At 44.7% G+C, this 27,248-nt stretch overlaps 6 protein-coding genes across 9 annotated transcripts in view; 2 read left to right on the forward strand and 4 right to left on the reverse strand.

The window, feature by feature from the left end:
- Nucleotides 1–1,055, forward strand: part of reln (reelin) — a 91,562-nt gene extending 90,507 nt beyond the window's left edge. For both annotated transcript variants that reach the window (XM_037107303.1, XM_037107304.1), the window contains exon 65: nt 1,045–1,055. The gene's annotated coding sequence lies outside the window, so the exon portion shown is untranslated. The remainder of the gene's footprint in view (nt 1–1,044) is intronic.
- Nucleotides 1,056–2,078: 1,023 nt separating this feature from the next.
- The window catches only part of LOC119024467 (1-phosphatidylinositol 4,5-bisphosphate phosphodiesterase zeta-1-like), a 43,095-nt gene continuing 17,925 nt past the window's right edge, over nt 2,079–27,248 (reverse strand). The window contains exons 10-13 of the mRNA XM_037107308.1: nt 26,001–26,127; nt 23,121–23,270; nt 21,811–22,883; nt 2,079–2,345 (exon numbers count right to left, since the gene is read on the reverse strand). Coding sequence (XP_036963203.1) covers nt 22,801–22,883; nt 23,121–23,270; nt 26,001–26,127 — 360 coding nt within the window. The 3' untranslated portion in view covers nt 2,079–2,345; nt 21,811–22,800. The remainder of the gene's footprint in view (nt 2,346–21,810; nt 22,884–23,120; nt 23,271–26,000; nt 26,128–27,248) is intronic.
- On the reverse strand, nt 3,496–4,946 carry LOC119024470 (protein Bouncer-like). The gene is made up of 2 exons (XM_037107312.1): nt 4,789–4,946; nt 3,496–4,178 (listed from the first exon to the last, which is right to left on the reverse strand). The coding sequence occupies exons 1-2, from the start codon at nt 4,794–4,796 to the stop codon at nt 3,788–3,790; spliced, it is 399 nt and encodes a 132-aa protein (XP_036963207.1). The 5' UTR covers nt 4,797–4,946; the 3' UTR covers nt 3,496–3,787.
- LOC119024469 (protein Bouncer-like) lies at nt 4,960–5,907 on the reverse strand. The gene is made up of 2 exons (XM_037107311.1): nt 5,766–5,907; nt 4,960–5,681 (listed from the first exon to the last, which is right to left on the reverse strand). Exons 1-2 carry the CDS (start codon nt 5,810–5,812, stop codon nt 5,207–5,209), a joined length of 522 nt encoding a protein of 173 aa, XP_036963206.1. The 5' UTR covers nt 5,813–5,907; the 3' UTR covers nt 4,960–5,206.
- On the forward strand, nt 5,761–22,640 carry pik3c2g (phosphatidylinositol-4-phosphate 3-kinase catalytic subunit type 2 gamma). Of its 3 annotated transcripts, none has more exons than XM_037107306.1 (33): nt 5,761–5,879; nt 8,378–8,878; nt 8,989–9,068; nt 9,369–9,526; nt 10,193–10,307; nt 10,424–10,535; nt 10,871–10,941; nt 11,139–11,202; nt 11,319–11,444; nt 11,634–11,664; nt 12,098–12,281; nt 12,440–12,562; nt 12,818–12,946; nt 13,706–13,820; nt 13,918–14,051; nt 14,144–14,332; nt 14,631–14,724; nt 14,834–14,928; nt 15,108–15,288; nt 15,379–15,486; nt 16,051–16,143; nt 16,346–16,475; nt 16,577–16,713; nt 16,823–16,992; nt 17,102–17,258; nt 17,343–17,452; nt 17,564–17,732; nt 18,771–18,889; nt 18,977–19,073; nt 19,162–19,222; nt 19,346–19,425; nt 19,550–19,675; nt 21,030–22,640. In XM_037107306.1, exons 2-33 carry the CDS (start codon nt 8,462–8,464, stop codon nt 21,177–21,179), a joined length of 4,125 nt encoding a protein of 1,374 aa, XP_036963201.1. In that variant the 5' UTR covers nt 5,761–5,879; nt 8,378–8,461; the 3' UTR covers nt 21,180–22,640. The 3 variants fall into 3 exon arrangements, 2 of the variants coding, with proteins under 2 accessions (XP_036963201.1, XP_036963200.1); XM_037107305.1 differs by lacking the exon at nt 5,761–5,879 and adding an exon at nt 7,475–7,596; XR_005076477.1 differs by lacking the exons at nt 5,761–5,879; nt 19,162–19,222; nt 19,346–19,425; nt 19,550–19,675; nt 21,030–22,640 and adding an exon at nt 7,475–7,596 and having other exon boundaries at nt 18,815–18,889; nt 18,977–19,041.
- Nucleotides 6,173–7,536, reverse strand: LOC119024471 (small integral membrane protein 29-like). Its single transcript, XM_037107313.1, has 6 exons — nt 7,400–7,536; nt 7,123–7,300; nt 6,699–6,966; nt 6,585–6,610; nt 6,386–6,491; nt 6,173–6,302 (listed from the first exon to the last, which is right to left on the reverse strand). Exons 3-6 carry the CDS (start codon nt 6,861–6,863, stop codon nt 6,249–6,251), a joined length of 351 nt encoding a protein of 116 aa, XP_036963208.1. The 5' UTR covers nt 6,864–6,966; nt 7,123–7,300; nt 7,400–7,536; the 3' UTR covers nt 6,173–6,248.

Genomic DNA, 27,248 nt, shown 5'->3' on the forward strand with positions numbered 1-27,248 from the left:
AACCTCCTCCATCCAGCTCCTTGCATGGCTTTTACGGATCGACTGTTGCGACAGCTTTCCATCACCCCTTTTCTTTCACTCATGGCTGTCTGTCTGTCTGTCTGCGGACAACAACAACATGACTCCAGGATGAACCAGGAGCTCCCTCCTCTCACTACCGTCTGGTTTTTGTTTTTTTTTTAAAAAAAACAGAAACTCACACACACGCACTCTCAGAAACATGCAGTTGACCAGCCATCCCTCCCATCTGACACCTCCATTGCATCACCCATCACAAGCACACACACACACACACACACACGCACCATCCTCCACCCTTCCCCACCCCTCCTGATCCCCCCCAACCCCCACCCCGCTTCGCAGAGGCCCCTGCCTGCCCTGGCTGCACTCCTGGCTCACTGGCACCGCCCTGCTGGATGGAAGAGGCAATGAACAGGCTAAGCAAACAAAAAGCGATCCTCCGCAGCTTCTCTCCGTGTCTCTTAGTGTCACAGAACCACCCCAGTCCCTGCACTTTTTTGATGACCTTGGTTTAGTTCTTTTTTTTCTTTTTTTCATTTCTTCCCAGTGATGGCTGTCGACTCTGACCTCAAACACTCAGAGTCAGAGATCCCCTCTAGTATTCTGTGGTAGTATGTTTGTAGACTCTGTGTCCCATGTCTTGTCTCGTGACATTTGGTCTTGGATACATGTAGCCAGTTCTGCCGCCATGTTCACCTTCTAGCTGCTCATTCCCGTGCAGGACGTAAACGAGTCCAGTCGTGTAGAGTAGCGCCACCCATTGTCCGAGCCATGAGATCCATACTGCTGTTGAGTGTTTGAGGTTACGGCTGAAACGTGATTAAAAAATAAAATAAAAATGCCAGCATGAACCTGAGTGTGAGTGAGCGCGAAAGCTGCATTCACCCATTCCGTGTGTGTGCGTGCATGGCTGAGAGTGCGTGCATGGGGGACGTGTGGATTTGAAGCACCCTTAGCGCGGTCATTAACGTTCGCACTCCTCCTCTTTCCCCTCCCTCCTTCACTGTCTTTGTACCCCTGCAGCACCCGTAAACAAAACTACATGATGAACTTTGCCAGACAGACCGGCGCGCGTCACTACTACAGCCGCAAGAGGCGGGCACTGCGGCAGCGTGCCTGAACCGACCGAAGAAGGGATTCGCCCTCTGACCTGCCAATCACACATCGACCCGCCACGCTTATCCTTTCCCTCCTGACGACACGTCGCCCAGTCGAGTCCCGCCCACCAGTGGATTCCAGTCAGCCTTAGACTTCCCTCACCCGCCTCTCCCTGCCCTCTGCCACATCCAATCAGTTTACGCCAGCCAACCAAGGCCTTCCCAACCACACGGGTCGGCGGGAACGAAACTTAGAAGAAAGGAGTGAAGCGGCCATTTTGTTTACTTTTTATCATGGACGGTCGGGGTTTCTAGTTGTTTTCTAATCGTTGCTGTGGTTCCTCTGATCCCTGCTCCCTCCTCCGATTAGCCCTCCCTCTGGTTCACCTCCCCCTTTCCCCTCTCCTCATCCTCCTTTTTCCTACCACACTGTGAAATTGAGAGATAATATATCACTGCTGAACTGACCAGCCGATTGGAGAGCTGCCTCCCAGTTCCACTGAGCCGCCGGGGGGGGAGGTCCACTCCACTGCCGCCAAATCAGTACGCCAGGAGAAAGACCACGACGATGATACTGACCATAAGGAGGAACAACGGTGATGAAGAAGCTCAAAATAAGAAAAGAAAAGAAAAGAAAAAAAAAAAGAGTACTGTGTTCTTGCTGTTCTGTGTGTCTGTGGATTCTTTTTGTGATGAGTTGACTGTGGTGTTCCGTTCATTCGTTTGTTCGTTTTCTACTAATTCATATGCTTTTAAGTGGGGGGAGGGGAGGGGGTTGCTGGGTTCTGTTTCCTTTTTCGTTCGTTTGTCCGGGACGGATCTGTGCAGGGGTCGGGAAGAACCCGGGCCTCCACGGGAAGAAGAAGGAACGAAAAGAACGATTTGCACGACGGGAAAAGGAGAAAATACGAGAAAAAAAAAATTAAAGACTGAATAATTTTTTTTTTATTTTTTTTATCATTTTTTTTTTTTTTATATATGTTGGTTCCCGAAAATACAGATATTTATGGTAAATGGTTCTTCACGTAACCTATTTAAGATGCACTGTGCGTGGAATCTGTATGTTATTTTCTAGTGTTAAGTTATTAGGCAGTCGAGTCGAGCTCTCGGGACTGCATCATCTCCCCTCTTCCTTCTCTTCCATCTTCTCTTGTGCTGTTTCCCACCTTCCCACCCACCCACCCTTCTCTCTCTCTCTCTTTCTCTTTCTCTGTCTCTCTCTCTCTCCTCTCTCTCTCTCTCTCTTTCTCTGTCTCTCTCTCTCTCTCTTTCTCTCCTTCTCTCTCTGCTGATTTTCTGAAACCTGGAGGTGAGGCTCTATTAGTGTTGTTTTTTGAAGTCTGTGTAATATGGACCCTCTGCCCTCAGTGTAACTCCAGTATAGCAATCTCCTGTATATATATGTATATCCACTATGGGGAGACCCAGCAGCCTTATAAAAGGGAAATAAAGAACTGTCCAAACCTCATACAGTAGACGCTGCTTGAGCTGCTCCTTTTCTTTCATTCTCTGTTGACTTTAGACTTTATTTTCTTAAGACTTTTCAACAAATCTCAACGATGCATTTGTCCTTCTATCACCTCTCAGTGCTTTCTGACTCCCTCCCTGTCTGTTGCACACAGACGCAGGAAAATCTGTGTGTTCTGAAGTGTATTGGAGTTCTTTTTAGTGGCGATGAATGTCTACCAGAGCTGAAGGGGTGAGCGACCACAGTGACACTGCAGGCCTCAGCAGCTAGGAGTGTGGAATATGAAAACATTCAAAGTTTCTGATGCTCAAGATCAAAAAGAGAAACTCTGCATTTCCCAAACAAAGCAGGACCCACTTTAAGTGTTTGATAAAAGGCTCTCTACAAAATCACCCCACTCACTCAGTCCAGTGATTGATTCTTTTCAGAACAGAGCTGTTCAAGTTAACTGGTGAAAATTCTTGTAGCTTTTTCAGAGGCAGATTAGAAGAAAGTGCTCCTGGGGTTTGAGAGATGGGGGAAGAGCGTACGTCGACGGTGTTTGTAATTGCTCATCTAATTACTCTCACTGCAAGGAGGGAGGAGGCAAAAGCACTGCAGGTTTAAATGGGACAAAATACACTGCATTTGTTGGGGACTATTTTCATCCGCATATTAAAAACACATTTAATGCTTCTCAGCGACAGGATGGTGCACTTTGGATCAACTCTTGATAGAGTAGTCCCTGCGATGAAGAAACATGTCACCATGTGTAACAGTGTGGCTCATTTGGGGTTTTTTTATTTTTTATTTGTTGTTTTTTGACAACAATGGAGGCATTTTGGTCTTTCCATGGGATTTTTTTCAATATTAAGAAAAAGTGTGCGTGTGACAAACCAACAAAGTGGCTGAAAATAATCACACATAATGTAGTTTCTTATTCAGATTTTTATTTGTACACATTAAAAACCTAACAGGTTTTTGTTACTAAATATCTTTTAAAAATGTAAATACATCATGTTGAAGCCTCTGCCATCACCTGGGTACACACCTCAGTGTCTTCAGACTGGGCATTCACCACACACGCACACGCACACACACGTTTGCAGGATCTCTGCATTACTCCATGCAGAGCACTGCTCACTCGGTGTTGACCCAACCCTTCCCCCCTTGACATGAACCCCTAAAGATGCTCATAACGTGGCGCAGCAGGAGTCTTGAGTCACAAGCTGCCAGTCATCACAGCTACAGTCACAAGTGTTACAGCGATGAGGAGGGATTTGGCGTTGAGGTCCGCGCAGGAGTTACAGTACGGCGAATCGCAGCAGTTGAAGGTCATGGTGTAGACGGTCCCTCTGAGGCGGAGGCTCTTCACCAGGCCGCACTTCTTCTTTGGCATGCAGCCTCTGGCCGACAGGGCGCTGTGGTTCCCGTAGCGACCGTCTGCTTTGAAGCACAGCTCGTCGGGAGGGCATTCCGTCACAATGAGGTCGAACTTAACCTCCTTGTGCAGGATGGGGCTGTAGTAGCAGAGCAGGTTGTCACAGAGCAGCGAGGGGAGGAGAAGGTAGACCAACAGAAGAGCAACTCGCAGCAGCTGCAACATGTCCGGCCTGCAAGTCAAAGATGGTTTGCAGAAACACACATTGCCAACATTTATTCTGCCGTCTGGGTTGGCACTGCACTTCCATGAAGTTAGGGCACTTGAGAGAGATTTAAATAAACCAGTATGGGTCCAGTTCCAAAAACACTGCATCCCACACTTCCCATAATGCAACTTAATGGTATCTAGAGACACTCTGCCCACCTCTCAAATTCAACTACCACAGCTTGCGACACAGTCTTTCTGTTAAACGTTTGTGCTTTCAGAGATAAAGTCACATCACTTGAGTAATTATCTCAGACTTCAAAACTCCTCCAGAGTCTCAAAAGATCTAATTCGGCGGTTTTCGTTAGCGCTGATATATTGACTTTGACATGTAAAATCAGTCTTCTTTTGTCACTTTTCTTCTTCTTCTGTTTCATGTTTTTCTTCTTTAATACATACATCAGAGATCATTGAACCAAAAGACATCAGTAAATTGACAAACGCCTTGATTCTCACACTCAGGTGCCAATGACCTGAACTGATTGTCCCAATTAAAAAGGGCTCAAAGCAGAAAAATTGATGACTCAATCAATTTCCATGTGCAGTTCAGCATAAAAATGATCATGAGGACTCACCTGCTCATTTTTAAAGATTACAACTCCAATCAAACGGATACAACCTTTCAGAGCTTCTGCTGATGAACTAGAGTTTCACCGCTGACTCCAGATCTCTTTGCACAGGCCACTCCTCCCACAACACACCTGCTTGTGAAATCCAAATCTACACAGACTGAAAGCAAGTGGGAGCTTAATTATGGTGCTTTTATTTGCTGTAGTCATCATTTCACACACAAATGTCAACGTTTACTCAAGTATAAAACAAAGATGGCTGACAACTCCACCTTTTTCCCTCTCTTGAATAAAAAAAAGAATAAGTGAGCAAAAATACTAATCACAAAACATTTGGCCGTTTGACCAAATGTTAGTGGCGGTGTAGGGACTCGAGTGAGTACTGGTGGCTAACAGGCCTCCCCTAACCCTTCTATAGGCACTTTTAAGATGTAGCAGCAGGTAATGTTGAGTTCATCGATGATGTGTAATTTGCACATGAATCCCAAAGCTCCTCTTTAGTAACATTAGCGACGCCAGCTTGATCTATTCTGTCTGCGATCATCTTGATCAGCGTCCTCAGGTTGGTGTCGGGCTTCGGCGGGTCGTTACATTTGTCTCTGCAGCAGCAGGTGTGGCTGACATTGTACTTGACCCCCCGATGAGAGAGGATTTCATGGGAGCCACAGAGTTCAGAGTCCACGCAGCCCTGAGCCGACAGGACGTGGACTGGGCCGTAGCGGCCCCGGGAGCTGGAGCAGCGCTGATGAGGCAGGCACTGGCTCGTGATGTTGGGGCAGGACTTGCCTTTGTGCTGCAGGGGACAGAAGTAACAGAGCAAGCTGTCCAGGCTCAGAGCAGGGAGGACCAGAACAGCTGCGGTCAGCAGGATGGAGGTCAGGAAATGGCGTGATCCCTGACTGAGTAAGTCCACACACACTCAGAGTTAAATAGGAATGATGCACGCTGGTACCATACTTTCATATAATTCGTCATCAGCTCACCTGCTTTTTCGTTGTGATCCCATCTTCCTCTGAAGCCCCCTGAACATGTGAACATGCGTCAGCCTGAGGAACGTCCAAACAGCAGCAAACCCTCTGATTACCAAGCAGAACCAGGTGTGTCCTTAAGTCCATTTGAGCTTAATCTATGAATAATTTCACAGTGACGCATACACAAAACAAAGAGCTTTGAAATTTGAATTTATCTTTCAGTTTATTGCCCCAAAATAACACCTTTTATCCTTCAAATAGTATAGTATCGTCTTTAAAAAAAACAGATAACAGTTCCCAACTGAGGCAAAAGACCGGATTACGGTGCCATCTGCTGTCCGGTGTGCCAAATGGGAGTTGCCGTGAGGGAAGAAAATAAATGATTTTAATGTTTTAAAAACCTTCTGAAGGTTTGTCTGTTTTTTTTTTTTTTTGTATAGCACCATGAATGAAAAATTCCAAAGAAAAAGACATTCCTCCTTCTCCTCTTGATTTTCATGGTCCATAGGCAGATGAGAGGGCGAGCTTCCCCTCTCTGTACAAGGGTTCCTGTAAAGGAAAAAAAAACAAACTCTCAGCTCTTCACAACCCCAAATATGTGATGGTTGGTGAAGTTTTGGAGGTTTGCTTACAGTCAGCTCCTCGTCTTCCTCCTTGTCTGCGTCCCCCCAGTCCTCCTGCTCCTCTGTGGGGTCATAGTTGTACAGAGGGATCAGCCTGTGGCGCAGCTCATCCAATCTGAAGCAAAAACATGCAAGAGACCCCAATTTAAGACAGAACACAAGAACAACAGTTTGAACTTAAACAGATGTTTTGCAGAGACCACCTCACCTTGCTCTCCTCCTGATATAAACAACCTGGAGAGAAGCACAACAACACAAACTTGAAGACAACACTACAGTATAATGCAGCCATGTAAAGTCAACCACGCAGAACGTATCTTACCGCTGCCACTACACATCCAATCAGTGTGAGCAGCACGAGGGGGATGAGGGTATAGTAACCGGGAAATCCGAGTTTTGGGTTTGTGGGGTAAATGTGTGGAGTTGTGAGGTTGGAGCGCATTTCAGTAGCCTCTGTCCCCTCCATCATACGACCCCTCGGCTCCATGCACCTCAGCTGACACCTCGGTGACACATTCAGTGGAGCGACGCCGCTGTCATTCCCAACGAGAGGCCACGTTTCCCAGCCACAGGGAGACTCATGAGTCCTGCTGTGGAGAGTCAAACAGAACAGACTGATAATACAAAAGGGGGAAAAAAAAGTGCTTCAAGTGTTTCAAAGTACCTGAGCAGGAAGTCAGCGATCATACAAAGGAAGCTTACTGTAACATCCAAAACATTCCTCAGCTTAAAGAATTTAGCCTTACCTTATGTCTCATATGTTGAGTGTGTAAGTAGACGGTAAACCTCTGCTGCTTTGATTTCATTTCGTATGAAAAGCTCGCTGCTCCGAAACATTAACCTGCCCAATGACATTCCTGAGTGAGGTGTGGATGTGATGCACTTTGTTAGTATTGTTCAACTGGATGGATGTGTTGGTTACATCTATCGGAAACACATTGAAATGGTTAAAGTTATTATTGCACAGTGGTTTTGTGCTTTCAACAAGGGTCAAAATCATAAAACTCATTGCATATTACACACATGAAGTGTTCTCTTTCCTCCAGCAGAGGGAGAGCTGTTGTGGATCTGAGGGAGGGAGGGGAGGGACAGAGGCAGCCGACAGGGCAGAGGAAACACAGATAGGACGGTCCCTGAACCTTTTCTACAGGTCTAACTCGCAGAGCATGTCTGCATGTCAGGCATTCGTCTGCTCGAGACAGGGTGAGGGAGCTTTGAGGGTAAGTCACAGACAAAATACATATTCAGAACACTTGCACTGAGATTAAAGTTAGGTTACTGTCTCTGAAGCTTATCTAACTGTGATAATGCTACTTTAACTGAAACACCTCAGTCTGTTTGTATGGATCACAGTTTTGACTGAATTTGTCATGTCAGTTTCCTCAGGTTCAGCATGTGAAATGAAAGCTTCAGTGTATAACGTAATTGTAGTGGTGGTGTAGACTTTGTTTCACTTTATACAAGTGTTCCTTTTAGATGAAGAGAGGTGAGCACCGGTGGATTTCCTGGTGAGATCTGAAAGCTTGTTAATGATTAGACCGGCGTTTGTCCTCCAGGTTGAGCTGGAACTGGAGCCATAAAACAGCTTTCTTGACCTGCCAGTAGGTCCGCACAAGGGATTAGAAACTCTAAGCGATTCCTTTCAACAGATAGTCGGCTGCCTTTCAACAACCAGTTAATCATTGATAATATATGGAATGATTTGGACATTTTTCCCCATTTGAAATGATAAACTAAATAACACAAAATGATGAACTAGCCCAAGAAAATCCATCCCATATTGAGGCTATTAAATGGATAAATGTAGACTAGTAATGTCAGTTTGTATAACATGCCTTTGTCAAATATTTATTTTTGGATGTTTTTGTGCCCATCTCTGATGGCTGTTAAAACTTTTTTTTTTTCAATCAAAGGTTAATCATAAATTTCTCTTGTCTCTATTGTCATTAATGCCTAATTCTGTTTATTGTGATTGTTTTTTGTTTTTTCTTCACCGCATAGTTCTGCATTCTGCCATGAAATGAAGTGAGGACCTGCTGAGATAAAGCGTCACCCAGGAGTGCGTCTGCATCGTCCTATCATGTGATGGATCCTCAAAGGCAAAATGGATCAATCTGGGGACAAGATGCAAGCGACTCTGACCTCCCCATGCCCCTAACTGAGCATCAGTATGAAGTGCATTTTTATGAGTCCCTTGGAAACTTTCCTCAAGATGACGCACACATATATGAGGCCTCCTTTTCTGGGCTCATTATCCCAACTGAACCCCAACCTCCAGGGAACACAGAAAGCACGGATAGGCCTATGCCTGTTCGGCCCCCTCCACTCCCACCCAGAACCAGACTTCCTAGTGCGTGTTTGCCAGAAGGACCAGGCAAAGCACCCCCGCCAGTTCCCCCCAGGAGGCGAGTCCCCCTCTGCATGAGCACGAAGCAGTTTTCCTGTGACTTCACCGAGCCCGCTCAGAAGCTGAACCGTTCCAGGACAGAAATAGAAAATCATGTGAGTATCTCTTGTAGTTTCTCCCTCAGCAGAAACAAAGAGCTCTTTTTATGATTCAATGCAACAGCCCGAATTGATCGTTTTTTTTTTTTCCCCCACCAACACATCAGGACCCGTTCACCATCAATCTGATAGACACTCCACAGGGCAGCACCAAGAGTCTGGCTTCTTTCTGCGCTGCAACTTCAAAGTAAGAGAGAGAATCCAAAGTTAATTTTTTCAACATAATCTAGTTTGTAATGTGAATGAGATAAATGCATCGTACCGTAAATAATGAATTTCAAGCACTTCGTTGAGATAAAACAAACAGAGAACTTTAATTTTGGACAGATTCTCTATATCCGCTTTTTGGTCTGTCAGCTCAGCCTTGTTTTGAACCTTTAGGGCGCAGATATGAATCATGCTATGAAGTGGAAGCGTGGAGGACGTTCGCCATCATTCTTTCAGTTTCAGACTGGCAACCTGTTTTTCTCTTCTCTGTCTCTGGCAGGCTGATGTCACAATACAAGCACACAGACAGCGTTCATAACTCAGGCGTGGTGTGGGGTCGAATGCTACACATCCACCCTGCCCTGCTGCAGCAGGTGGAGGTGACTGTCAGCGTGGCCACCGATTGGGATGATAACCAGGTCCCCCTCCCCACCACAGGTAAGATCAACCAGCACAGAACCACGGTCACTCATTTTTTTTTTTATTAGAAATGGTGGCTTGTTTAACAATAACGACAACAACTCCCATGAGGCCAAACTGCTTATGTTTTTTGTTTTGATTTGATTGCGATACCCCTAGTAGCAGGAATGACATACTATGCATTTAAGCAAATTTTGCATTACCACACTATCAAACTACTTAAAAATACTTAACTTTAAAATACTTTAACTAACTTAAAAGATCTTGCATCCAAAATTCTGCTAGAGTGTTATGAGCACAATGTACTGTACAAGTACTTACTGGAACAAATGGTTCCCGAGGTTTATCTTAATCTTGTGTGCACAAAGATGAAGAAACAGATTGTGAAAAAATGAAAACATGTACTTTTTTGGGACTTGAGGAGCTACCCTGGAAAATATCTGGGTACATTTTATTCGTACACGGTGACTTCATGTAAATACAATTAAAGCTTGGTGAAAATCCAACCTGAGCACGTTTAATCAACAACAGACAGTAAGTGTTATGCCTGCATGGGTGTATAGGGGCTTTAATCTGTGATAAGCATAATTGCAGCTGTAAGTTAGATGTCTTCATCCTCTAGTCACTTCTGCACGTGTTGGCAGAGGTGCATGGACTCTGAACTCTCATCTTTTTGTTGCTCAGTGAACAGGACGGTGAAGAGTCTGATTGATGAAATCTTCCAGCTGCTGGACCTCCCTCGCAGCACAGACGGCCATTATGTCTTAAAGCTGTGCAACTCTGACGAGTACCTCCGAAAGTAAGCCACCAATCCAGGAACGTTTAACTACTAAGTGTAAGACATTCTGTTCAAACATGGTGTGTTTAATTTCATGCACCAAACGCCTTTTTTTTTCTTCTCATATCTCTCCCTAGTGAAGAGCTGCTGGGACTGCACGAGACTATTCAGATTTACTACAAGTTTGAGCAGGAGGTGCCCGTCCGACTGCTCAACACCAACAACCTCAGACACCTTCTGACCAGAGATGTGAGTCAGTTCAAACTCCTTCCGTGTTCCCACCCCACAGTGTAGATCATTTACTAAGAGAGAGCGGCGTGTCTTCAGTCTTGAAATGCTGTTTGCGTCTGGCCCCGAGCCAGCGTGTTATCATCGGGGCTGTAAAATCCTCCGCCCTGACTTCTTGACTTTGTTCTGTTTACACATCACGTCACGGCAGGTGGCACTTTGCGGCAAGAATTAAAAGCAATAAAGTTGAAGCTAATGTGGAGCCACAGAAAGCCAGTTGATACCGTGTGATGATCCCAAACGCTTGACTTAAATTCCGTGTATAGATGGATGTTAACCTGTGTTTCTCCTCTGAGGTTGAGGACGACGTGAACTCATTCCAGCTCTGGGAGGTCCTGCGTCCCGTCTCTGTCTTCAGCGCCTGCAAGTAAGATCGCGGGCGGTCCTGCATTCCTAATCCGTTCATTATGAAGTGACAGGTGTTCAGTGGGTCATGTGTCAACCGGCGTCTGTTTGTAGAAAAACATTGGCAAAGGGAGCCTTGCTTTGTGGTTTCCCACCACTGTGACACCTCTGTGTGTATGTGTGTGTGTGTGTGTGTTTACCCTTTTACCCGTCTGTCAGGTTGAGTCTGCAGGATGTGCTCAACAGCTACAACAGAGAGGTGATGCAGCTGATGAGATTTAAGGTCAGCATTCATTCATCTCACACAGTTTTTGAAGCCCTCTCTTGCATCTAAGGGTAATTCAGATATGACTGTGGGAGTGACGCGTGATAAAGCTGACTGACTCCCTGTTGTTGCAGTCTGGGATGAACGTCAACGTGATCGTGGACTGTGTTCGCACCATCAGCAACCTTCTGTGTGGGCTCTCCTGTCCGGAGCTGGAGGACACCATAGGCAGGCTCAACCGCATCAACCCCATACCCCTGGTATGATATCACCGTGTCAGTTGGGAATCTTTCGAAAGGGTTCCTCATTCAAGCAGTGTAATCCCGTCACTTTACATAGACGCCAAAGTATTGTGACACTGCAGTGCACCAAAGAAATGTGAAAGACCTCCTCATTCCTCCAATCAACAATACAAAGCTTTGTTTGTTATTTTCTTTCTTTCTTTTTAGAGTCATGAGGAGATGTCTGAGTGTGAAACAGGTGAGTATCTGTTACTCGACAGTAACGCCATTGTTGTCTGCATGAGTGTGTGTTTCTTCTATCTGTTTGGCACTCTTGCCATTTGATAACCAAACCGGTCACATTTAGGTTATATGGTAACCACAAGGAAACCCCAGATCACCATATGAACTTCCTTTTAGTTATGTTACACTGTTTTGACTGCGCCTAAATATTTGCAATTCTGAAAAAAAAAAACCCAGCAGGCATGACCATTCTATTGCATCTGTCTATCGTCTTAAAATGTAATATTGTCAAAAATATCATTTAAGTGCAATTTAATGTCTGTTGTATAGAGAGCAGTGAATGAAGAGGGGTTTACTACATTGTAATTGTTTTCATGCTGTTTATAGATACAGAATAGGGGGGCTTAAGTGTTTCCTGTCAAAACAATCGTTTTGTCTCCGTGTTCCAGCCATGATCCTGCTTCACAAGGAGCTGCAGAAACTGCTGCAGGTCTTTTTTGACAACTTCCATTCAGACTTCCGAGGTCAGGAGTTCACCGGCAAACTGCAAACACTTGACGTGGAGAGCAATGCTGAAATCCTACAATTCAACATCGCTGCCCTCTACAAACTACAACCGGCCTGGATTATGAAGTAACGCGTGCAGTTATAGTCGTGCACAGACATGCACACATTATGATGCGTGTGCAGAAATACAAGCAAACACGTACTGTACGAATTAACCGCTTCCTGACCCGGGTTTGTTTTGCTTTCTCTTTCCTCCCTTTTGCTTTTTGTTTTTGTTTTTTTAGCTACGAGTGCTTCTCTGTTTCCTGCGACTTGACGTACGGAGCAGCGAAGATCTGTGACACAGGCGTTTCTGAAAACATCAGCGCCGCCTTGTCATACGGAAACAAGATCCAGTGTAACCGCATGTAAGAGCCTCTCAGAGTACGCTTGACCGTACTCCACTTCCTCTTTCCTCCTTCTCACAGGAATTCCTTTGTCACTGACGAGGGAGTGAAAGTGCATATTACAGATTCTTAAGAGTTCATAAGAGAAATGATCTATAGCTTGTTTTAATACATTGGCTAAATTCTAGTTAAGAAAATATTTATGAGCTAGAATAAATAGATGGAGAAGAAATAAACATGTTTTTTCAACCGCATGTGTGTGTTGTTTGGGTTTAGGATGGTGTTCCCTGTTCCAGTCAACCAGCTGCCGTACGAGTGCATGCTGACATTTCGCCTCAAGGGCGCCAAGCGGGGCAAGAACCCTGAGCTCTTAGGCTGGGCTGTACTACCTCTTTACAGCGACAGGTAGGTGTTTACACAACATCCACACCATCTCATAAAGCTTCGGATTTGAACGCGTACACAGTGGGGAGGCTGGGAAGGTGGAGGGAGTTAACGTGAGCTTGTGGTTTAAAGAGCAGCAAATGTTTTTATGGACTGTTTGTTTTGAGAGAAAGGTCGTCGACATAAATGATTGGAGGGCTGTAGGAAACAAACACGTGAAAATCAAATGGTTCATGCGCCTGTCGAAACTACTGCGCAGATCAGATTAGTCACTTTCATCTTTAACACTCTTGAAGACATTATAATTATGTCTGACTGCTGTCTCAGTTATTTTGGAGTTTAATAAATCCCTTATAATGCACTTCTACTATCTATCATCTTTCAGCTGTACTATCCAATCAAATCAACAAATCTTTAAAGGTGCAATACATAAGAATCGGCCAACTCCAAACAAATAGGTGGAGACGTATCAAATTATCATAGTAACAACTAACTGTGCAGCTAGCGACTGTATTAGCCGACTCTGCCTGGACAAAGTGGCTGGGAGCTAGCTGTTAGCATTCCAATTCCCAAAAAGATATCAGTGCAACACAACACATAGACATTTTCTGATATAATAGTCAAATACTTAATCATTTTTGTTCACATTGTGATAATAATGTTAATTAATTTTTAAAGATTAAACTAAAATTCATACATACTGCACCTTTTAAACTGCTGTCAGCACGTAATCAGACCGTGAATGTGTTTGGTACTGTGTGTGTGTGTGTGTGTGTCCAGGACTCTGGTGATGGAGACCGTTCTGCTCAGTATGTCCACGCTGGCTGAGCCCCCAGCTCCTCCCTCTCCCGCCCTGTTCGACAGCCACAGACAGGCTGCCGGCGTCATACTGCAGGTCAGTATAACTGGGCAACTCTGCCCCCTGTTGACCTAAACACGACCTACACCACATCGCTCTGCTCTCAATCATTCATCTTCCCATAATCCTCCAGCTCGAGTTTCAAGATCAGTTTGAGTGGAAGTATCAGAGGCCCATCGCCCTCCCCGGTTCAGCGTTGTTTACTCAGCCTTGTGAGGAGCTGCAAAAGAAAATGTTGAGCGCCTCTAAGAAGCACTGCCTCTGCTTGTGAGTAGAAGAAAAAGGCACACATTATAGAGGGCTGTAATCCCTCCCTTTCCCTCAACACACCCTTGAAATGAGCTCTCCCCCCTTCTCAGTCTGACAGAAAATGAGAAAGCCTTCCTCTGGAGTAAATGTTACTGTAGTGACAAAGGCAGCACTTTCCTCCACCTGCTGCTGGGTGGAGTCCCCCGGTGGCAACCTGAAGACCTGACAGAAATCTATACTGTGGTGGAGAACTGGCTGATTCATCTACCTGAGGAGGCGCTCTTCCTGCTCAGTGACAAGTGGGTAACATGTTGCTTGTTTGGTAAAGTGTTTTGGTTCCTAGCTGTAGTATGTTTTTAAAAAAGGAGGAATACTTAAGCATAAAAAAATACTCCATCAAGATGAAAGTCCTGCCTTTAAAATATGATTTATGTACATGAGTATTTGCATCAAAATATACTTATGCTGAAAAAAGGACCAGGTTTGTGATGGAATGTAGTTTTGCAGACAAGCAGACGGATAAACCAAAACCTGTGATCCCGGCCATGATTTCAGGTTTACATTAGTCTGTTTGGTGACGTCGAACATATTTTTCAGTTTCCATGATCAGACCGTGCGAAGGGCTGCGGTTCACTACTTTGAGCAGATACCAGATGGAGAGCTGGAGTTGTTTCTGCCACAGTTGGTCCAGGTAAGCGCACAAACAAGTGTTAAAACACACCTCTGAGATAAGGTGACTGTACGCTCTGTATTTTCCTCATTGGTCTGATGTTGGTTTCATCAGTCATCCTCTCCTGCAGGCTCTGAAGAGCGAGTGGGAGTTAGATGGACCTCTGGTGATGCTGCTCCTGGAGAGATCACTGAAGAGCATGCAGATTGCCCAGCAGCTCTACTGGTGAGCCAAAGATTCAGACAGACTGAGGGGATGTAAATTTGGATTAGTAATGTTACAAAGGGAAAGACTGAAAGTTAAAACCACTCTAGGAAGAATGTGTTTTGAGTCTCTTGAGGCTCAATCATTTTCTCCACAGCACAAATAGTAAAAGTTGTATTAAAGTTTTCACACGCTGGCAGGCTGCTGGAGGATGCCCAGAGTGAACCCTACTACCAGAGCTGGTTCAGTAAAGTTCAGGCTGCCCTGCAGCACTGCTGTGGCCGGGCGCTGAGGGAGGAGCTGGAGCTTCAAAGCCGCCTCGTGTCCGTGCTCGTGCAGGTGGCGGAGAAGGTCCGAGCTGCTGACAAGGCTCGCCGTAAGGTACCGGGCTCATCTCATCTCATTATGACATTTACTCAGTCGTTACGACTAACTGACTCAGTTGTTCGATCTGTGTGCTTTTCTCTGCAGAACGTTTTGAAGAAAGAGAAAGCGAAGATTACTGAGTTCTTCAGAGGTGGGGTCAGCTGTTGTCTGGCGTTGGATCCGGCTGTTCGTGTAAAAGCGTTGGATGTTGAAGTGAGAACGTCACACAGCTTTCTAATTTCATTTTACTCAGCAAAGGCCTTCCCCAGATATCACCTTACAAATGATTCTGTCTGGTACATTATTTGAATTGAAAGCAAGAGCCAGAACCAATTTCAATATGTTATTTTTTTGTTTTTAAAATCCATTGCAAATCCAGCTTCTTTTGGAAAAGATAATTACAACAAATCTTTACAAAGTAACACAACAAGATATAAAAGGGGCTCTAGTAAAGAGAGTAGGAGGATGTTAAAAAAAAAAAAAGCTCTACAGCCGTCAAGTAGATTTTCTCCTTTTTCATTTTATGGCCTACTGAAAACTAAAATTGTGTTATTTTTTACTTTATTTTGTGTCCAGCTGTCTTTTTGTCAGGCTTTCCGTGTTGTGTGTCATCATACAGTATATTCATGTATTTGTGAATTCAGCCTGCATTACATACATTTTTAAAAGAAAAGGAATGTCACACAGTACATTACAACATTTATATAACCGTACTAAAGTCTCACACAGCTCCACAGCAGGAGTGTTTACTTGTTTCCGTCCATATGTTGCCTACAGGCCTGTAAGTTCTACAACTCCAACGCTGCTCCTCTGGGGATCTCATTCATCTGCTCCGACCCTCTGGCTAAGAACATCAGTGTCATCTGCAAGGTTGGTAGTATGTTTTTTTATTGATCTCCTCTGGGCCTTGAAAATGTTAATATCGGCCCACTGCCTTTTTTTCTTGTCTCCCTCAAAAGGGAAGTTAAAGCTCACAGTCTGAAAGAGAATACCTGTGAAATGGCACCTGTCGAGTCAAAAAGAAACCTTTTCATCAAATGCTGTCAAAACTCGGTTAAATATTTCTTTTCAGACAGGAGATAACCTGCGTCAGGACATGCTGGTGCTTCAGATAGTGCGTGTGATGGACAGGGTTTGGCTTGAGGAGGGCCTCGACATGCGAATGATCACCTTCAGATGTCTTTCTACTGGCAGAGCTCAGGGTCGGTTTCTGTTTTTCAACGCACATGAATTTTTCCCTTTGCCTCGTTTCTCTGCGGTTGTCAAGTCACGTTTTTCTGCCTATATTCTCTGTGGCTGTCAGGCCTGGTGGAGGTGGTTCCAGAGGCGGTGACCCTGGGGAAGATTCACCAGGAGTGGGGCTTGGGTGGCACCCTGCGAGAAGACACACTCGAGAAATGGTTCCACAACTGGAACAAAACCAAGGAGGACTATGAGAAGGTGAAGACCAACACAACATCTGTGAGGTAACTTCACCGCTACGCCTGATTTTGAAACTTGAATGTTCACGTTTTTCTCCCGCTGCGTATGTATGTGTATGTGTGCGCAGGCTGTGATGAACTTCATCCACTCGTGTGCAGGGTGGTGCGTGGCCACCTTCATCCTGGGGATCTGTGACCGCCACAACGACAACATCATGTTGAAACACAGCGGACACATGTTTCACATCGACTTCGGCAAAATTATGGGCAATGCACAGAAGTTTGGAAGCTTTAAAAGGCAAGTCAATGTTTAAACAGCAAAAAAACTCTGAAAAGGATAAAGTCAAAGAGAACGATGTGAATTCACTAGACTCTTTCCCCCCCCAACTCTTTTTCTGTCTCGACAGGGACCGATCACCATTCATCTTTTCATCTGAGATGCATCACTTCATCACAGGCGGGGGGCTGAAGCCTCAGCGCTTGCATCGCTTTGTGGAGCTGTGCTGTGAAGCTTACAACATAATCAGACAGCGCTCTGCACTGATACTCAGCCTGTTGGAGCTGGTAAGATCTTTAATGGCGTCATCTGAGAACAGCTAATATCACGTAAAAACGCTGTTTCATCTGGGTCGTGCGTGTGCTTTCTAGATGCTACATGCTGGAATGCCTGAGCTGAAGGACACTAACGACCTGCAGTACGTCCAGAACAACCTCAGACCTCACGACACAGACCTGGAGGCCACATCCTACTTCACAAAGTAAATTAATCCACGACACACGAACACACGCAGTCTTTTTAAAGTAACCCATATTTTATTCATGCATAAATCTGTTTCCGAGTGTGACAGTGTGCATCCCTCCTGATGTAGGAAGATCAAGGAAAGCATGGGCTGTTTTGCAGTGAAGTTTAACTTCCTGACGCACAGCTTGGCTCAAGTGAAGAAACAGGGCTCACAAACCCGGAACGGCGGCCCGGCTCCCAGCGACAACATCCAAGAAGCTGTCATCCAAGGGTACACCGTCAAGTCCAAGGATGTGGTGAGGCTGCGTGTTGCTCTTTTTACACTGTGGTTATCCGGTCGCTGCGAAAAGTTTGCCTGACGCATCGCAGAGATTTGGGTTGTTAAATCCTAATAGCCCGGAGCTGATGACACATCTGGAACTGACAGCAGGTTCTAGAGCCCAATACATATCGACTGGTACTGGCCTCAGGGTAGATTATATTTATTAAATTCCCTGTGAAGTTTACTGTTTAAGTACATTGTCGTCTCATCACCGTTGGCACCGGCCCTTAAAACTCCAGCACTGTTTGGCCTCTTGCATGGCAGCAACGCTTCATTTAGACAGACTCCAGACAGACTCTTTCACTCACTATCCAGAGTTGAGCTACTGCTGTTCGTTGGCATTTCACTGCTCTTTGATCAGAAAAGGCTTCCTGGTGTCAGGTTAAACTGTTTGAGGTTAGAGGTGGAGCGCAGTGTCAGATGAAAGAGGCGCAGAGATTTGAACAGTTACTGAGATTTAGCCTGTAGCGGAATCAGTGGCGATGACAAGGATCCTTCATTCAGTAAATTCAGTAAGCTATTTATTTCTACTGCTTCTAAGAGCTTAACCACTTCATAAAATGGAATCTTTTTGGAAGGTATACTTAAAGCAGAGGAAATATTTAACCGTAAAACTTGATTTCTATTGAATATTGTATATCCTATTTTAAAATACTCGTGCTTAAACTCCTTGAAATTGGAAGCTGGTTTTCAAAGCTGACAAACCTTTACAGGGATCCAAAACTGTTATATTCCTGGGTTAACACTTACCTTGCAGATGGATTTACATTTCTAACAAATCCACCTTTCCTGGCTGGTTAACCACTCGTGTCTGAACCACAGCAGTTCCGACCAATCATCATCAAGTTACTACTTTCTGATGCAGGTGTAGTTTAGGTGTGACTGACTGAAAGACGAGCAAAGAAGAGCACTGAAGGTTTTTCTCGATGGGAAAGATGTTTTTTTGCTCACATGCAAAGTATTTTTTATCTTTTTTTAAAGTGAAAAAAAATGTATTATGTCTGATTTGCAGGTCTATGACCTGAGAGTAGCCATTGATGACGGTTTTCTGAACAGTGAGAAGACGTACGGGCAGTTTGAGCAGATCCACAAGCAGCTGCAGAAACACTTCATTGAGTCGACGCTGCCTCAGTGAGCGAACGAAAAAAATAAGCTTTACATTTTCACAGTAATAAGACATAATTTGATCTTAACTTCTTCGCCCCTTCTCTCTTAAAGGTTCCCTAGCTGGTATAAGCTGTCGTTCAGCCCGAACAAGAGGATGTCTCTGCTGAACAAGTACCTACAGCAGCTTTTTGAGGGACCGTGCAAGGGAGTGAGTTCCTCTCGTCCCCTGGTTTGGTTTCTCTGTGTCCCCTCGTTGTCTTCTTGCTCTCTAACTTGTAACCTGCCTTGCTCTACAGAATGAATTTGTGTGCAGCTTGTTCCTTGATGGCCCCAACAACGTCCGAGAAAGCGTGACCGGTGAGTTTTTCAAGATTTTAAAAGGGGGAAAAAACCCATCACGCTAGAGTTAATATTTAGAATCTGAGGACTAATTCTGTCTCGAGGAGGTGTTGATGTTGGTGACGTGTTGATCTGTTGCAGGATCCAAACCACAGATCCAGCTCTGCATTTCTTACTCTGACTCGAAGCTCTCAGTCTTAGTAAAACACCTGAAGAACATTGTAAGTTACCTTCATTATTGTTGTTGCATGGTTTTTAGCATTTAACAATAGGAAAAACGCACATAGTGAATGTGTTTTCTCTTAAAAACACTTTGCGGTGTACCGTGTACTCTCCTCGCAACAGAAGCATGCAAACGGCTCTAACCCTGACGCCTATGTGGTCACGCGCCTCAGGCCGGACCCTCAGCATCGCTCAAAGAGGAAGACAAAGGTGGTCCGCAATAATGACAACCCCTTCTTCAACGAACTGGTACGACTTTCATCCTATCCATGTTTTTATTAATGAATTAGCACAGTCTCAGGATCCTTTGGTTTTTCATGAGATTACTGGGCAGGTTTAATGAAAGTAATGCGTTAATCCTTCGATGAAGGGCCGCTGCTTAATACTGTAAATCCATGTACCTTCCAGATAAGCTGTTGAGCACAAACAGTGAGTTCCAAACTGAAGCATTTAGTCAATTTAATGTGAAGCATTGGATGCGGTAGAGAAATAAGCGGGGTGAAGTAATCGCGGCTCAACAATGGGGATTGTCTGAGGCGGATAAAATACCACGTCCAGCTCGTCAATCTAGCAACTCACGTGTGAGAAAATAATTTATTTAAGCAGCTGATGATTGAACAATGAGCCGTCTCGTTTTCTCCTCATCACTGCGGAACGATGCACGTGCACAGTACCGATCAGGCGCTCGCAAGAAAATGGCACCAGGTAAAGACATTTCTGAGCTGAAGCACGAGCAAACATTTCAGTTACCCTGGAAGGGGGACGTATGTATCTATGACTCACTTTGTCCATGTTCTGAGCCACCAAATTAAATGTTAAAAATGACAATTAACTTTAGTTGTTGCTGTTATTTGATAATCACTCATAAATAAAGCATTTTTTAAGGGGGCAAGTATAAATGTTTCACTTGCCTGGTCGAAAAAGGGAAAATAAAAATGTAATGTTTAATCCTGTAATCTAGTGCAGATTCCTTTACTTATATGCAGGACAGTGTTTATACTGATCACATCAGGTCAGTTGTATTTACATTGCACGATATCACAAATTTGCCTCTAAGGATTTATAAACTATACAGTGTCTGACACCCGCTATTCTTAGATTTGTGCAGATAACACCTCTCACTTTTACAGTGGCCTGACATAGTTTAAACACTGATCATATTCAGAATTGCAGTTTTATTATAATCCAAGAAAGTTTGTTTTTTTCCATTTTGTACATCCAGTCCCTCTTAAGACTGACTGCTGTCTCTCTGAGCTTTGAACATTTACCTAACTGTGTTTATTATTACCGTCTAATGTATGCTCAGCCTGCGGTGCCGCTCTCTCCACAGAGAGTCTGATGTGATCTTTGATTGTTGAACCCTGCAGACTCTGACCAGCAGCTTCCCACACACTTAACAGCCTCTTACCACCTTTTATGTTGCGAACCGTTATGCCTTGACAAAGCCACATGGAAGGGAAATAAAAAAATAAAGCCCCGTTCAGCACTTCTGACAGAAATTTCCAGTAAAAGCCAAACTGTGTAAAAGACATACCCTCAAATTACTGCGTGTCCAGAATGAAGAGCTGTTTGATGACTAAAAACATCTGCCCTTTATTCACAGCTGGAGTACAATAATGTACTCTTGTACGGGATGGTGCTGGAAGTGACAGTGAAGAGCAAGAAGACGTTTGTGGCTGCGACCAACATTAAACTGGAGAAGGAGCTGCTTGACAAGGAGACGTGGTTTCCCCTCGGGAACTGTGCAATCTGACTTGAGAGAGAGAGCTGCGCTGTGGGCCTACTGCCAGCAGGGGGTGCAGCCACGCCGAGGGAAAGAACCCAGCCAAAGATTTCCGACCGCCTGAGTGAGACAAATGCACCTGAGCGAAGGAAGTGTGCACTCTCATTTATACCTATTCAATCGGATGTCACATCACTCCAGAGCTGAATTTTGCCAGCAGTGTACGTGGAGGAAGTTACAAGGCTGAGTAACACTCAGGCAAGAAGACTGTTTACTGTGTGCACACTTCCCCCAACGCGTTCATTTTTAAAATGTTGATCAAATTAAGGATGTTTGTTAATTATTTTCGATTTTCTGAATGTGCCCCCCGACAATGGCTGACAGGAAGAAACAACAACCTTTACCATCAGACTCGCACTTTGGTTTATACTTTCACTTTTACCTCTCTGTGAGTCAGCGCCGTCCTTGTGAATGTGTGTGGTCGCGAGCGTCGACGTGACAGACTGAAGAGCAGGTGATGTGGCGCTGTTGATACCTGCCTGGACTGAGTGTGTTCATACCCTCTGGGCTGTGTCAACTGGATGTCCTTGACCAGTGGAATCAGAGGCGGGAGGCAGGAGGGGGGAGAGGGGGGAGGCAAGCGTGTGAGCTGGATGACAACTCTCTCCCTCTCTCTCTCTCCAGCCTCTCTGGCCTGAGGGGGGCCCCCAGAGTTAAAACTCTCCCCCTCGCTGCATCCTTTGTCTCATCCATCAGTGGCATTCAAACACAGTTATGCACACGCATGCACAAACACGCAAATGGCAGGACGCTCACGTGCTCACACAAATACCCCTGAAAAACCGCCTCCTCACTCGAACACACACACACGCACACACTTTCTAGGCTAAGACAGGTCTTCATGTTATCTTAATGCCATCCTCCTCCTCCTGACAGGCCTGCTGACCCGCACTCTCCTCTGCCTCATTCACAGGATTTAGTGATGAAGGAGGTTAGAAATAGCCCTCGCCACACTGGATTTGGTTCAATAATGTATACCTCCGTGAATGCTATTTATATTATCCCCTGCTGGGATCACAGTGATGTAGGCCTGGAAGAAAATGCTGGCTGCTATTCTTTCATAGTAGTATGCATGGAGTATTAATATATCCTAGCATCACTCACCAGTTTCAGACCTAATGGGGGCGGGCGGGTGTATCTATTGTTTTGGAATAGATGATTAATCCAAAAACAACACTGTGTCTCGTGGTCGGGTGAGATCTTCTAATGTGTGCTCGGCTCTACCACAATAATTGCACTTGCATCAAATATTAATCCTATGATAAGAATCTAATATCCCACTCCAGGGATTCCTCCAGCAGAGAGTTATTCTGTCTTTGCAGCCCTGCTGGAACCTTCTGGTCTTTTTCCTCTGCAGCACAGAGTGCAGGCAGCAGAGAAAAGGGAAAGGCACGTCTATTTTCTGACAATAAAACTGGTATTTATATCTGAGGAAATGGTGCTTTTGATTTATTTATATATTTTTGTTGTTGTTGTTGCTGCATCAGCCACGCTTTTCTATCTGTTGGCGAGGTGTGTGTGTGTCTGTGTGTGTGTGTGTGTGTGTGTGTGTGTGTGTGTGTGTGTGTGAGTCTGATATGGAGAGCTGTTTTTAGGAATACCAAACAAAGACGAAGAGGGAGGCTGGATCCAGGCTGCATCCGTCTCGGGACCGCAGAGGAACCCAGCGGTAGCCTGGAGGTGGCGGAGGAAGGGGGGGGACATGAAAACGAAAATGTATGCATCACATAGATACAGCATGTGGAAGCATTTCTATAAAAACTCCAGAGAGCAACCTTCAGTATTGCTGACACTGTGAACCAAGGGAAATACAATGATGGCCGCACAATGTCACCTGATGTAATTTAGCTCTTCATCCGACTCCCAACCCCCACTACCCCCTCTCGCTCTTTTTCTGCCTGCGCAGCTCACCTCTCTTCAGGCTGGTGAAGGGCAGGGTGTACTGGCCCACGAACTCACTGCTGAGGAGGCCGGTCTGGTCTCGCGCACAGAAGCGGATTAGGCAGAGCTCCGGGACGCCAATGGTGAAGTTCATGTCAGCATCCCAGTGAGGACTCAGAGCTGTAATGGTAATCAGAATTAACCAGTTCATTAGAATCAGTAAACGTTAGTCGGTTTACATAAAGCAGCCTACAACTTGACTGTTTTGATTTACCCACAGCTCTCATAGTGTCGTTTTTGGCCACTGAGGGCAGCTTTGTTCAGTAAAACAGATCTAAATACTAACTCTACCCTACCAGCTTAGCACCAAAGATAAATAAGCACCTGGCTAATGAACATAGCAGAGCATTTAGCTGCTAAACATCGGACTCTCTGGCCTGTTTGTATGGCTTTAAACCAATCACAATCATCTTCAGCAGGGTTTAACCCAGGATGCAGCAATGGTGCCCCTGCAAAATAAGATCCAGGGGAAATTAAAGTGGCTAAGAAAGGTAACAGCTGCTAGCTTGTTTATGTTTGTGCCATTAGCGAACAGGTACAGTAACTTGCCAGTTTCAGTGTTCAGCTCGAAGGTTGTTGTTTCATGTAGCAATTTACTGAACTTTATACATCGTTTCTTTGCAGCTTATCTCTGCTGCCCCCAGTTGGCCAAATATGTTATTGCACATTTAGAATATTACACACAAGTTACAATATGGTAAAGCCAAAACTGTAGAATCCCTTTGAGTGAAAGCCTTTCTGGAAGAATTTGTTTATTCACACTGCTCTGGAGCCAAAGGACCCTGTACTGGTTCCAAAAAGAAGCTGTATTGTATGTAAGCTTATGAGAAAATGAACCCACTTCTGATCTTATTTACTAACTCAAACAGTTAACAGTCATTACTAGTTTCACGTCTTCTTCAATACTGCATGATGTTCATTTTGTAAGTTATGGTCCACTTTAGATTCAAATAGACTCTTAGCAGCTCGTGATTGACACGTCTGTAACAAGTACCACAGCATGTCCTCGGGTCCTCAATCAGATCCAATCAGGATATCCAACTCGTTTCCACCCTCTCGTCTAAATATGGTCACACAGAAATAAAACAGAATGCTCACGGCCACACTGACTTTGCCATCTATAGAGCAAATGAAAAATTAACAGACCCACAGTGTGTCGATACACGACAAGTGTTATTTGGTGCAATGTTACAGTGACAAATGAGCAGAGCACACACAGATAACCAATGAGTCATCTCTGCTGCAGTTCTGAATCCATTTCTGATTTAACATGAAGTTCCTCTGTAACCCCTCCTCAGTTTTAATCTAAATCCAGATTCATTTGCATTCACCAGTGACCTTATCTGTTTCCTAGTGTGAAACGATTTTATGATTTATGCCCGTGCATAAGTGCTCTGCGCCCTCCAGGACTCTTAGCCGTCTCTCTCTCTCTCTCTCTCTCTCTCTCTCTCTCTCTCTCTCTGTTTCGTCTGAGCAGCACCAACAGCGTTGTTTCTCATCAATCTCATGTTTGGGTATTAAGTTAATTTTCATGTTGCCAGTTCTTTAAAAATGAAAGCTTCAAATCAAATGTGACGCGCTGTTTGTTCTGTGGTGGAAAAAAAAAAAAAGTAGTCTGTCAGAAACCTCGACAGCTGAAGGATTAACTTCCACACCTGAGAGTCGGATGACGGGTACAAACGCTCATCTTCATTTGTATCATCATAAGCAATGATAAGCTAGGCGTAGTTATCATGTTTGTTAGTGATATGGTACTGTGATACTTCTGAATCTCCAGCTGAGACTGTAGCACGTCATCCTCTGTGTAATGACTCTCGGCTCCGTGTTTCCTGTCATAGTGACAGTGTACGACAGACTTCTCTTCAAAGGAAATCCACTTGTACATTTTAGAGAAACTATTCAGCAGAATTCATCTTCAGAGGCCTGACAGCAGATATCAGGAAAAAATAGATTTAAAAGGAAGAACAAAAATGCCAACAGAAATCAACAGAAACCAAAAGAAAGGCTGAAAGTCATGGTTTTGAGTGTAGTGTCTCGACAACATTGAGATTTTATTTTTATTTTTTTTAATTCATACAGTATTTTGTTTATGACGAATACCTGCCCAAACCCTAACTAATGACATTACCATCATAATAAGCTGTATGCTAACATGCTAAACTAAGATGGTTAACCTGGTAAACATTACACCTGTTACAAAATGCGTTTGTGTAGTGTCGGAATGGTCTGAAAAAAATATATTTCCGTCTGGGAAAATTGCTCATTCAAGTTGTTGCTCTACAGCAGCAACATATTAAATACAAGAATCTGTCAAAGTCAAAAAGTCCAACTTCAGAAAGAATGAATCTTTTCCATCATTCTGAATTTCGAGAAAGTAAAAGTAGACTTTTCAATTCCTCACATTCCCCCTCCTCACATTTCCTTCTGGTATTACTGTTGCCGCTGTTGCTAAAAACAACATTGGCATGTGCAGGAATGCTGCTCACTGATCTAATTGAAAAGAATGATGGTTTTCAACAAGATCAAGTCCCGGTGGTAAGAGGAAACATCATGATCGGGAATATACCTTGACTCCGGCACTCTCCATCAGGTGACTGCCTGTCCGTTCACCCTTGTTTTTCACCGCCGTTTCTATCACCCTCCCTCTTTACCTTCTTTGCCTCCTCTGTCTTTTGCAGTGCAGAGTTTCCACAGTTATTCCAATAGTTCCACTGTGTTACCTGGCAAGGGTGACACTGGCAGACGAGCTTCCTTTGTGCCGTCATGCATTTTGAGTCGAGTCTGACAGCGCAGCTCTCACACCAAACTGTGTCAGTACAGGCCATTTACAGTTCGTCTCGCTGTACTTACAGTTGTTTTTGACCGTGTGTGTGTTCTTTCGGCATGAGTCAGATGGAATCCCTTGAAGCTCCACTCTGACGAAGGGGTCCAGTGCTTTGCCGCTCCTGGGGACAGGTAAGTTGGACCCGCTGATCACCTGTGGACAGACACACACATGCACAGATGCAGTATGGATGTATCACACAGGGGGGAGCATGGTATCAGGGGTGAACAGACGTTCTAAAACAAGAAAACAGGGGGCTGCTAAGAGAGGAGAAGCGGCGCGGAGAGGGCTGTAATTATACCAGTCTGGAGAGAGGCAGGCTTATCTGCAGTCCTCTCACACTGAGCCTTCTCTTCCCGGACTCTGATCAAAGACAAACCTGCATGTACTTATCACGACATGCCCCGCTTGGCACTGAGCTTTACAGTGTCCGGCCTGAAATTACAGTGCCTTTTCCTCTGCTGAAGTCAAGCTACAAAGCACCCTGCCCTGCGTCGTGCTCATTCACAGTCACAATGGTCCCTTCCTGTGAGTGTGCAGATATCAGCCCGGAGTTATCATTCCACAAAGGTTTGCTATTGAAAAAGACAGACCACTGCTTATAGTTGACAGTTTTATGCTAAATAGACTCGGGAAGCTCAAGGGGAAATGCTGTTTTTCCTGAACAGATGAATAATTCGCTGTTTAAAGATTGAAAGCTCGACCCTACCTAAGTTACAACACTGAATGCGGCTCATGCCTCCCGATTCCCTCTGAGTTTAAGAGCTGAGTCAAGATTGCAGGGGTTTTCCCTCGAGTGATCAAATAATACAGAGTGGCGATGTGAATAAATAAAGGTGAGGTTTTCCCCCGGGGGCATCCAAACACAGAGCACACCACATTTATATTTCATGCAGCGTGCTGGGGAAGATGTACAATGTGTTTGTGTGCATACTCCATTAGAAGACGATGTCTGATGTGCTTCTGTTTGTCTGATCAAGATTTAGTCCCTCCATCAGACAACAGCAAAACCAAGAGCGTAAGGAGAAGTTGCTGTATGATTTAGGACTTCGAAGCAACAGATTGCACGACGTGAATTCTTTCACTGGTTCCAGTTTAGGCACAGCTGCAACTCTGACAGAGTGTAAACGAGCCTGTGTGTATGTTTTTGGACAATCTTTCTCGACTGGACTCACTCAGTTATCGAGTCCAACCATTAGTCTCCAGAAGTGAAAATCCCATTTATAGTCTGTATCATGGATGTTGATTATTAGTTGTAATCTTGTAACCACCGG

Source organism: Acanthopagrus latus, chromosome 8 (assembly GCF_904848185.1).
Source record: "Acanthopagrus latus isolate v.2019 chromosome 8, fAcaLat1.1, whole genome shotgun sequence".
NCBI lineage: Eukaryota > Metazoa > Chordata > Actinopteri > Spariformes > Sparidae > Acanthopagrus > Acanthopagrus latus.

Coding starts and splice junctions, on each gene's coding strand:
- LOC119024469 (XM_037107311.1), bottom strand. CDS start 5,812: ATGTTCAGGGGGCTTCAGAGGAAGATGGGATCACAACGAAAAAGCAG. Junction 5,682..5,765: donor GGATCACAACGAAAAAGCAG/GTGAGCTGATGA, acceptor GGACTTACTCAG/TCAGGGATCACGCCATTTCC.
- pik3c2g (XM_037107306.1), top strand. CDS start 8,462: ATGGATCCTCAAAGGCAAAATGGATCAATCTGGGGACAAGATGCAAGC. Junction 10,308..10,423: donor TCTGACGAGTACCTCCGAAA/GTAAGCCACCAA, acceptor ATCTCTCCCTAG/TGAAGAGCTGCTGGGACTGC. Junction 15,289..15,378: donor CTGACAAGGCTCGCCGTAAG/GTACCGGGCTCA, acceptor TTTTCTCTGCAG/AACGTTTTGAAGAAAGAGAA.
- LOC119024471 (XM_037107313.1), bottom strand. CDS start 6,863: ATGGAGCCGAGGGGTCGTATGATGGAGGGGACAGAGGCTACTGAAATG. Junction 6,611..6,698: donor TTGGATGTGTAGTGGCAGCG/GTAAGATACGTT, acceptor GCTTCTCTCCAG/GTTGTTTATATCAGGAGGAG. Junction 6,492..6,584: donor TATATCAGGAGGAGAGCAAG/GTGAGGTGGTCT, acceptor TTTTTGCTTCAG/ATTGGATGAGCTGCGCCACA.